The sequence below is a fragment of the Calidris pugnax genome, unplaced genomic scaffold (genome assembly GCF_001431845.1).
Source record: "Calidris pugnax isolate Ruff unplaced genomic scaffold, ASM143184v1 scaffold144, whole genome shotgun sequence".
In the NCBI taxonomy this organism is placed as follows: Eukaryota; Metazoa; Chordata; class Aves; order Charadriiformes; family Scolopacidae; genus Calidris; species Calidris pugnax.
In genome coordinates, this window is record NW_015090911.1 from 3,472,348 (window position 1) to 3,483,766 (window position 11,419).

General features: G+C 37.3%; 1 protein-coding gene across 2 annotated transcripts in view; it reads left to right on the forward strand.

Annotated features, from left to right (window-relative positions):
• The window catches only part of PIK3C3 (phosphatidylinositol 3-kinase catalytic subunit type 3), a 68,938-nt gene extending 58,591 nt beyond the window's left edge, over positions 1-10,347 (forward strand). For both annotated transcript variants that reach the window (XM_014949404.1, XM_014949405.1), the window contains 2 exons: positions 5,864-5,989; positions 10,153-10,347. In XM_014949404.1, coding sequence (XP_014804890.1) covers positions 5,864-5,989; positions 10,153-10,167 — 141 coding nt within the window. In that variant the 3' untranslated portion in view covers positions 10,168-10,347. The remainder of the gene's footprint in view (positions 1-5,863; positions 5,990-10,152) is intronic.
• The last annotated feature ends 1,072 nt before the right edge of the window (positions 10,348-11,419 follow it).

An 11,419-nucleotide genomic window follows, 5' to 3' on the forward strand; every position in this document is an offset into this window, starting at 1 on the left:
GAAAGGACTTCTAATTTGTTGCTTGACATGCCTTTTTAGGCAGTGGGTATCTGTCCCTTTTCACCTGACTGAAAATACAAGTCAAAAAGTAGAGCTAGGAAACATTTCTGAGATTTATTAATGCCAAGAGAAAATTTTCTTTTATAGGAGAAAAAAAAAACAACCTCAGTTTTGCTTGGTTAGAGTCTGTTTGTTTCAGTATTTATATTTGCTTGCTGCTCTGGGGAGGTTTATTCTTTGTAAAAGTGTCACATTGACATGCGGCTTATTTTGCCTAGGCAGACATTTATCTTCCTGTCCATTTGGGTAATGATGCTGCAGCTGCACACTCAGCTTTTCTGTTTCTAGACTGTTGATTTTGCATGTATATTAATTCACTTCAAACTAAAAAAAAAAAGAAAAGATGGAATAAACATCACAACATGAACCAAGTGTGAGAACGCTTCTGTGCTTGTGTTGCTTTATATCATGCTGCCTGTTTGATTATAAGGTTTTGGCTAATACGATGAAATTCCTAGCTGGAACAATATCATCTCTGCATACTGCAGCAGCTGAAACCCTGATTTTCATGCAAGTTCGATTTAGAGATGTTCACTAGTGTCTTTACTGGCTTATATGTAAAAAAAAGAAAAATAATAAAAAATTACAGAAGCCTACACAGGCTTGTTTAGAAACTGCAGTTTGTTCAAATCAAAGCCTTGAAAACAAAAGCTATTGTCGGAACAGTATTTCAGATGAAATTGTTCATGCAACTAGAGCATCTGAATAGTTTGTAGTGGGAGTTGTTTGGTCTGCAAGCAACAGGGAAAGCAAGAAAGTCTTTTGCTGAAAAAATGAAATGTGGTAAGTGTTAAGCCAAAAATTTAGTGCCAAATTCTGCTACATGAATATTGGATGCTGACTTAGTAACAATTACAAAGCAAAAAAAAATTACAAAACAAAAAAAATAGTGTTGAAAACCTCACTAAATATTGTTGTTTTATTTTTTTGGCTATCGCTGATTTTTATCTGAGGTTATAGTAGTAGTCAGGATGCTTATATCCAATGTGTATTATGACCCAAGATAAAAGGACACAGAAATTTCTTTTAAATTTAAGTAGCTGACTTTGCAATGAGGAATCTCATATTAGACTGGTAAAATTATTTAGCTAGTAATCATAGAAAACACTAGCAGTGCTGCTTAATGTTGCTGGAAGAATAAATCTTAGAGCAGCCTCCAGTCTTCAGAATGGCTGGTTTGCAGTTAGTCCAGCAGCTAAGCAGGGTTGAGAAGGGGTTCTCATGTTTGTGTGGTATGTTACCTCAAAATGTATTACTACCTACTTCAGTAATTATGAAAAACATAGCCACAAATTTTCATCAGGTATGGATTTGGATACTACCCTGAGGTTTAAAAAAGCTTTCTAAGAATTTCTAAAAGATTTGTCTTAACCTTGAGCCTAAGTACCTAATCTATTTTGGGTAATACAAGGATAACTATGATCTATACTGTACGGTATGTTGAACTTGTGGACAAAAAAAAAAAAACAAACAACAGCAATCCATACAAATGCACTCTTTGGTGAGAGGGAAAGAGCAATCTTGTCGTTAAGGAGTGAAAAGGGTAAGTGAAAGTCATGAAACTTTGCAAGGAGGTGCACTTACTGCACTAGCATTATTCCCAGCTGGGTTTGGGTACCATCACCCAACCCTAAGCCTGTCACACTTCTAAAAATACAAAATAAGAGAAAGGAGAAGGAAAAACTTGGAGATTCATTCAACTGAATGAAGGCATAGGTCTGCCATTACCTCAGACCTTTAACTGCAATTTTTTAGTATGATAATTAGGGTTATCTTGAGTATTTAATTTTGTCTTTATTGCTGTCCTGATTTTTATACTGTACACAGCTCTGTGGGCCTGACTGGGAGTTTTCTTTAGAATTGACTTCATACAACTTGTTTGATACCATTTTCAAAACAATAGGTTTTTTAGCTCTTCTCGAAGACACTTCAAGCAAAAATGAAGTGTGACTTTACCAGCAATTAACACTGCCTATTATTCTGCTAGAAGTTATGCTTTCACTCTCAGTTAACTTGATAACTTTCCTTTTTCTAGTGAAATGTCACATCAAATGTAAATATAATTAAATAAGTGCTGTATATTTTCTTTGCATTAAAAAAGGAGGATGCTTTAATCCACAATCTCTCCAGATACTGAGAAATTCATTGCATGCGGCAGCAGTAATGGAATGTGTGAAGACCTTTGATACATGAGAGTCACAGGACAAAAAAAAAAACAAAACAACAAAACCCAAAAAACCCCTGTTCCTCGTGGTTTATAGCCTCTTCCTCTTTTAATTTTTGTCTATTGCAAAAGAAAAGCTCTGTCATGATAACTGACGGTACCTCTCTTACAGCACACTTCAAATTTAAATGAGCTATAAAAAAATTTCTAGTAATGCAGATTCATATAACTGTGGAATCTGTTTTTTTTACACTTTGTTACTAAACTATCCACTGTGCGGGGATAGGATAGGAAGTGGTCAACTTGAAACCTTAAAATTGAATGTCAGTATCTTACATGGACTCTCTAGTCCTTTATCCAGCCTTTTCATCCTTAAACATTCAAATTCTGCTGTTGAGACCTGATGTTTAAAATCAATGTGTGCATACAGTGTGGTGTTTAAAACTTCCCTTTCTGGAAACAAAGCAAAAGTTTACCAGATTCATCAAGTATCTTTCATTTTTCTTTAAGAAATACTAATGACTAAACTAAAACAATTAGGTGAGAACTCTAAATAAATAATTCAGATGGGATGTTTTGGAAGCCTTTGTGTTGGCTATTAAGTGTGTAGAATGAGATAATTGTATAACTCATCAGAGCATGAACCCTGTTTACTCTTTTTTTTTTCACTCATCTCTTCCAAATTGTGCCTCCTCTGTGAGAAACTGTTGGCTTTCAGAACACATGGTTTACTTTGGAACTCAGAGATTTCAAGTAAGAATTACTATTGGTTTTGTTACAAGAGCCACACGTCAGTGTATGTTCTTGTGGTTGCTACCATTATAGTTCAAGAGGTAATTTGTCATCTTGCTGTCTCTCTTCTCGGCTAGACTGCAGCAGTCAGTTTTAATTGCAGGGCTGAAAAACTTTCATGCAAAGATCTAGTACTCGGCAGCATTTGATCCTGCTGTTAATTTCAAAATGATTTTAAGGTCTAACTGGGGGCAAAATGCTTTCTACGTGTATCAGTGTGCCAGTCTGTTCCTGGGGAAGGTGGGAAGTGGGTTTAAATAGTTGTTAATTCCGTAGAAGGAAGCTGCGTCTTAGCATCACTAACAGCAAGACTTTCTGAGAAGTTCTTAATTAAAAGATCGCTGAAGTGCTTGATTACTAGAGTTGTGTAAAAGAGCGTTACAGTAATTTATTATTTTTTTAAAACTGCAGTTACAATTTTGCTGAATTGTCATTACATCACCTTTTCTATAAGCCTGAAAATAGATCTGATAGAAGTCTGTTCTCTAACTTGGGGAGGTGTTTAAGCTTGTGCATAATTGCAAGTGTGAGAATAGTTCATTAAATTCAGGTGGATTCTACTGTGTGCTTCTTTGGCTGTCAAACTTCTAATCTGTCTGTGGGAGACAAACTTCCTTCTCATCATGTTTGTTATGAAGATAAAAGTTTTATAATATTAGCCCGAAATACCTTCTCAATCTCTACCTGGTACCTGCTCCCTTGAGAGTTTGAACTTTTTTGACTTAATCCATTCTTTCATATTTATCAAATTTATTTCTGAGGGGAAGTTGCAGAAAAACTCAACTTACGCTTACTTCAAGCATATCAGCATCAGAGTTCTAATGTATTCCGAGTGAACCAGTGTTATCTTTCCATACTTGGGAAGCTCACTTACGCTTTTTATTGTAGTGCTGAAGGGTACTGTTGCAGAATACGTTGCCTTTGAAAAGAATTCAGGGCAGTACTAAATGGAAATCTCAGAATATTTTGCTGCCATAAAAAGGGTGGTTGCATATATCACATTGTTGGTGCATAAAATGAATACAAAATGGGAAGAGAAGGTAGTGTCATCTCACAAATATGACCTTGTTAAGAACATTGTTGAAATAATTTGACTTGCATTTCTGCCAATGCTGAAAAAAAAAAGTGAATGCATGGAAAGTATTCAGGAAAGACTTGATTCTGTCTTACAATCAGTCTCCTTAGTTATATCCTGGCAAAGGTTAAGAAGCAGATTAAATCATTTGAGAGAGAGATTTCTGATGGACAGTGCTTTAATGTAAACATTTTTAATGAGCTCACCTATTTCAGATGGAAATTGGACAAATTCAGGTAGGAAATAAGTCACAATTGTTAAATAGGGAATTAATAATTGAAAAAACTTACCTAGGATGTGAACCATTCTGTGAATTTGCTGGGAAATTTTCATACTGTGGTCAGCACTACTTTGCAATGTGACCAGTAAAATTTTGGGAGCAGGATTGATTAGGGAACTCTGGCACCTTAGACTCCTTTATTCTGAGACAGATTGTGGACTTTTAGGAGGTCTTAAACAACACAAATCTTTTTTCCAAATTGAGTACCTAAAGTTAGCATTGTTATCCAAAAAATTTGATGATTTTTTGTTTTTTTCAGAAAGAACCTGAACACTTGCCATTCCTATATGCAGAACTTGTTGCACAGCCAGCACTTCAGAAAACTTAGAAAACAATGTTTTGGTATCTGCAGCACTTCCTCAGTACCATGTATCAGATTATTTGAACTCATCCAAAATGCTTGTTTATGCATCTGCCTCTCATAAATGCTGTGAGTGATAAGGCACGTCTGTAAAACTTGGCTCCTGTAAAGCAGAATCTTTTTTTTTTTTTTTTTTTTCCATGAAGATCTGTCTAAGCTCTTGCCAGGTCTATGTACAGAGGTTTTTGAGTATTACCAAAGGAATGTCTGTGGTAGCAAAGCTTGTGAGACGTTGCCATCTGGAGCAGTCCTGAACAATTGCCATGGAATTAGTTGGAATTCACAGAAAGGCATCCATAGTGCCTTTGTAAATATTCATGGGTCAAGGCTTTGCCAAGGCTGAAATAGGATAGTATAGAAGTTATTGCTGTATTCTTAATTATAGTGCTTTCAGCTTTTAATTCATACACAAATTGCAAGTACTAAGCAAATATTGGTACAATACTTAAAATACATTGCTGTTAAAAGAAAAATCAGTATCAGGGGGAGCAGTGTCTCCAACCAACTGCTCGTGAATGGTGGATATAATCAAAGTTCATTAAATTCTCACCTGTCACATAAAGGTCAGTTTTGACAGGGTTGGTTTGCTCACCTCTTCCTCTGATTCTGAATTCTTTACTTAATTGCCTTACAGCTTCTGAAAGGCAGTGGTATCTGAAAATAAGGAAGCGTGACATACTTTCAAAAATGGTTAGGACTATCCAGACTCTTCCAAAGTTGTATTTAATATGCAAAGATGTGTGTTTGGTTCTTTTTGTCAAGTGGCATTTCATTCTTATTTAGTGATTATTTTAATATTTTCTCATAGCATTTTATTTCTGTTCAAATTCATATGCCCAGGTACTTCTCTTGACTTTCTGGCTTCGAGCTTTGAAATTACTAGTTGAAGGGGTGAGGTGTAGTAGGCTGTTTCTAGCTTATTTAAATACTCATTTAAATTTATGAAACAGTTTAAAATAGTTATCTTATATGTCATTTAAATTTCCAATAATCTGCTGTAACTTAGAAGTAAAAGAGAGATTCTCTACTAAACTTCCATAACTGAAATCATTATGTCTCCTACTTCAGATGGAATAGTGTATATTTTAACTGTTGAATTGAATTAATTTGTCATCTCTGCTCCTGTTCCAGGTGCAGGACAAGTTTCGTTTGGACCTGTCTGATGAAGAAGCTGTACATTATATGCAGAGTCTAATTGATGAGAGTGTCCATGCCCTCTTTGCAGCTGTGGTGGAGCAGATACACAAATTTGCACAGGTGAGATATTTCCACAGTTGGTGGTGTCAGTGAAAACTGAGTGAGGTGAGAGGTTTCAAGTGGTAAGTTCAAGACTTAACTTCATCATTTATGATGTTTTCCAGTTTCCAACTCCAGCTCTTGTTGGAGGTACTGGAGAGCAAGCTCTTAGTGGTCCTAAAATATTCTTTGAAGCACCTCAGGAAACATGTTAAGTGCGTTGTAACTGGTTGTGTTACCAAGGGTAAGAACTGCAAATTGGAAAGCTGGAATTCTGGGGGAAAGATCCAGAAGTTCCTTAGCTTTCATTCCCAAAGTAAATGAGTGAAGATAAACTTCCTTTATTTCTTACCTTTGCTAGACTTCCTTAACTGCCATTCCAGCTAGTTATTTTGATCATTAACAGGCACAGCAGCTGGCACAGAAGGGGCCAGGAGCTTTTCTCATAGCAGTATTCACATCATCTGCAGTGTTGATGTGGTGCCGCAGAACATGGTCCCCCTCCAGCTGCGTGAGCAGCTGTCCCCTGTGTCAGAGGCCTCAGCACAGATGGAGATCCTGAGGGATAATGCAGTTTTTCAGGTTTGGGGCTGTAGGGTATAGCTAGGATCTCTCGCTGCAGTAGGAATTGGGATTCTTGCTTGCAGGAGGTGCGCAGTGGTGGAATGTCTACATCACCAGGTAAAGGAGATGTGGGAGGAGATCAACAAAATGTGCAGTATTAGGGCTGGCAAGAAGGGGATAGACCAGGGGCCAGGAGTCTGTACTGGGCCCAGTATTGTTCAGTGTCTTCATCAATGACATGGACAGTGGGATCGAGTGCACTCTCAGCAAGTTGGAGCATGACACCAAGCTGAGTGGTGTGGTTGAACATGCCTGAGGGATGGGATGCTGTCCAGAGGGACTGGGACAGGCTCAGACATTGGGCCTATTTGAAGCTCATGAGTGAGGTTCCACAAGGCCAAGCGCAGGGTCGTGCACTGTGGTGAGGGCAACAAGTAGAACTTCCCCAGTACAGGCTGGGGAATGAAGGGATTGAGAGCAGCCCTGCTGAGAAGGACTAGGGGGTGTTGGTGTATGAAAAGCTGGACATGAGCTGGCACTTTGCACTCACAGCCCAGAAAGCCAACCACATCTTGGACTGCATCAAAAGAAGTATGGCCAGCAGGGCAAGGGAGGTGATGCTGCCCCTCTGCTCTGGTGTCTAATCACACGTATGTGTCCTGTCCTACTACAAGCCACAGTAGGACAACAGAATGTTGAATGTTCACATTGAATAAAACTATTCACAAAAGCATTTTTTTAATTAACTATTTTTTTTTCCTTAAAGCCATCAGACACTTTTAGTTTGTGTTCATCAAGAATTTATGGCATGACGCTGTTTGCCTTAAGTATTAGACTCATGACAAGAAATAGAATTGAGAGGAAGAATTAATCTCATTTGAAAAACTAGTCATTGTCACAGGTTTTTTTTAATTGATTCTTTCTTCAAAAAACTGATCAACTTCTGATAGAAACTGAGAACTATTTTTATGGCTATCAGTTTTGCTAAAGGTCTTTCAACTAATCTGTTGTTTCCTGCAAATTTAATTTTTATGTTGAAGAACTGGAACTATAGTGCAGAGTAAGAAGCAAAAATGTCATTTCCATCTGCATATCTATTTAATAAACATGATCTTTTACGTGATGTGAAAAAAAAAAGGAGTGTGATTACATGAAAATGTTGCAAAATTTGTTGTCATTCATTATGGATTACTTAGATCATAGGATGGAGGACAGTAATTTCATAAGACAAAGTGAAAATTGCCTAGCATCTACCTTGAGGTTAAAAAAAAATTAAATCCATTAGAAAGATTCAAGATAAATTTTAAATGCATCCAATATGTGTGTAGACCTTTCTTTTAATCACATACTGACAGTCACTTCTTAAAAGACATGTCTTTTTACTTCATTGGTTTTAGGTGACTGCCAGACTCTCCCAGATAATTGTTATTGCATTTGTGAAGCTGTATTAGTAAGTCAGAATTTACGGGTTTGATTTAGGTGACCTTTTCTTTTTCCATTCAGACTTGTTCTTGCTTGACCTTTCTTCAGCGCTTACAACTGCTTTTAAAATCACAGGACAGATTTGTTCAGAATATTTAAAAGTACCCAAGAATTTGAACCCCAGGCTTCCATCTTTCGGGAATGGTGTTCTCAGCAAAGGCTGACGTACACGTACAGCAGCAGGCAACCACTGCATCTTACGTTTATACCTTGGGATTTAAAAAACAAGCCCACAGAGTATATGTATTGCACTTTGCGTACCAGATAAGCAGATGTGACACAGTCCTGATCCAGCTGTCTCATTTTGGGGGGTTTTTACCTTTCCAGCTGGCTGATGATGGGCTCCAGCACAGAGACTTTTGGGCTGTTTTTCCCAAGGCCTTGAACTCTCCTCATGTGCTGCTGTGGAGTTTGCTACCTTTGTGCTTTTAGCTTTCCTTTCTGCTCCAGATGTCTAAAATGAAGACAGTACTGGTTTGCTTTAAATGCTTAAGGCATCTTTGGGCTCCATGTGATGTTGGATACTTCTGCTAGTTTTGGAGTTCACATTATTGCCGCCATTCGTGTTCTGTAAGTAATTACACTTGCAGACTTCCCCCTGCAAGAATATTGGATGCTTGTAAATGTGAGGAGGACACAAAAAGAGTAGTCACAAATTAATAAGCAGTTGACAAGTCTTGAGAATCTATGGTCTATTTATATTTTTTTAAACCTAGAAAAAAAATCCATCAAAATTAAACGTAATTAATGTCTATTCTCTTTATGTTACAAGTGAGGTAGGACACTTTTTAATGATATTTAGTACTTCATTAGTCAAAATCATTATCTTTCCTTTTTGTCTGAGGCAGTCTTAAGAATGTGCTGCTGGAGTCTTCACAGAGTCTGTAAATCGTTGAACAAATGAACAATTAATGCATCATTGAATTTTCTGTAAAGGGGTTATCTTGCACAACAGCCAATTGAAGCTTTCAATTTGTTCATGTATAATGCTCATTGAATTGCCAGTGGCCTTGCTCTTAATAGTAACATAAGTTGTCTTAAAAAAAAAAAAAACAAACCACCCTCCAGTACACAGGTATAATGGCACATGCTTCCACAGCAGATTTTGGCCTAATGCCACACAATTTCTCATTTTCAATGCTCCTCAGCATGTTTTTTTGTTTATCGGTAGATATTTATTTTCTTACTGCCTCCAAAATAGGCATGCAAGGAATCTGTGCTGTCTACTGCGGCAGTTAAGAGCTTTTAATAAGGTTGGTTATTATAGTAACTTCTGTATCAGCATTCTGTATGTCACTGTAGTGAGTAAACCTCTTGGATAAAGCAATCTAGATATTTTGGCATCAGCTTGGTATTGTTCTTTTGTAACAATATTGTAAATTGAGTTCAGTTCAAAGCTGTATTATGAAGTCTTTAGTCTCTAATGCGTCTTTAATCTATTATCTTATCAGACATTTTACAGACATTTTTATGTAGTACTTGTCTCCTTAATGGTCATCAAAAAACTGTTGTCTCAAAAGTAAATAAATGTAGCATTTAGAATAAGGTAATGGTGTGGTACAATGGTGCTTAAGAGGAGAAAAAGTGCATACTAATTTTAGTTGATACTAATGAGGACCGGAGAGCCATTTCTCCCTGGAGAGCGATTTTCATTTTAGCAGCATTATTTATTTCTGCGGAGGAAGGAAACAATCTCCAGTTGAAGTGACTAATTTCACATTTTATTTCCCTTGTAAATTTATAAGTCAAGTCAGTTGTATTCTGAGCTCCTGTTAAGCTGTGATTAATAAAAGTGAAAGCTTGGGAGGACGAGGAGTGTGCCCCCTAAAATATAGGTTCCTTTGGTTCCTTTCCCTCAGGACAGGGCTTGTGTGTTCCTCCTATTGGGTGCCAAAATAAAATAGGGAACATTTACCAGCAGGATTGTGTAGATTGGATGAAACCATTTGTCAAAAGGCAGATGGAGTTGGCTTCCAAGCTGTTTGCTTTCCTGAAGGGTTGTGAAAATTGCCTGTCTTCAAGCATTTCTCCGTGCTTTTAACCATAGAGTTCAATTAATGCATAACTTCTGTACTTCAAGAGTAAATCAGTTTGAATAAATGCTGTGCTATGTTGTTTTTTATTTTTTTTTCTTTTAGTATTGGAGAAAATAAGCCTTTGGCCTACCTGTAGTGGAAACAATGCTCAAGAAAGAGACTTTCTCAAGCCCTGGTGGACTTCACCAAACAGTTTTGGAAGGCAAAAGCTGCAGGTTTGGTAGCATGGAGAACTGAGAACTCAGGAGGTGGAGAAGCTTTTTGAGTCTCCGTGCTCTGAAGGTTTGAAAACAACCTCTTTTTTTTTTTTTTTTTTTTAAAATCCAGGCTGTCCCCATTCCACCGCTTGGTTCACCACCGCGCTGTGGGGGCTGCTGCAAGGGGAGGATGGATTTTTTGCTTTTTTTTTTTTTTTTTTTTTTTTCTTCAAAGAAAAATGGTTGTTTATACTGTCCTTCAGGCTCAGATACTATGGCATTTATTTCTAGTGAAAACATTTGAGCCTCAAAGGTTGAACGAAGCAACTTCTTAAGCCAAAGATAACTGGAAGAGGCTGGATTTGGTGGTAAATTCTTGTACCTGTTAATATATTTTCGTATTTAAATGCAGAAATCATTGCTGTACTGAACGTGGGTATGTACAGAGGTACAGCAGTGAGGCTACAGTTCCTCTGTGGAGAAAAAAGCGACAAAACTACGGCAATCTCCTCTCTTCCCTTCCCAGCAGCTTTATTCCTTGAGTAACTTTTAAATGTAATTAGTACGATCCTTTATTTCCCACCTTTGGCAATGTAATCGTTTAGAAAGGACAATCATTTCTTCCCTGCTTACAAAAATGTTTTTAAGTGCTGATAAGTTTGCCAGCTGTAGGCAGCCAATTAAATCATCACTAACAGGCTCAGCAGCCGGAATGCACAGTGAGCGGTTCAGTATTTCACACTTTAACTCTGAATGTTTTCTGTACAGTGATTATATATTCTTGACTCTAATAAACTCTTTGTTGTTGCAGTCTTGAGGTGTTCTGTTTTGTCTTTTTAATCTTACCTGCTGAGACGTGGCATACTAGAGGATTATGTTCATACCTCTTGGCTTTTTGCGAGGATTTTCACTCCTCAGTTCGCTTGATGCAGGAATAAGGACACTCATAAAATGACTTTTGTGCCACATGTTGAGTTCATAACGAGTCTGTTTTGAATGATCAACAATGTAATTAGCTCTTCATAAATGTGTGGATCTCTTCAAAGGGTGCTCTTACACTCCTGTATTTTTTTAATAATAATTTAAGTCAGGAAGAAATCCCTCCCAATTACAAAGATAAGAAGGACTGATTTGAATCTGAATCTGACTGCTATTTGTGAGTCATTCTTTGT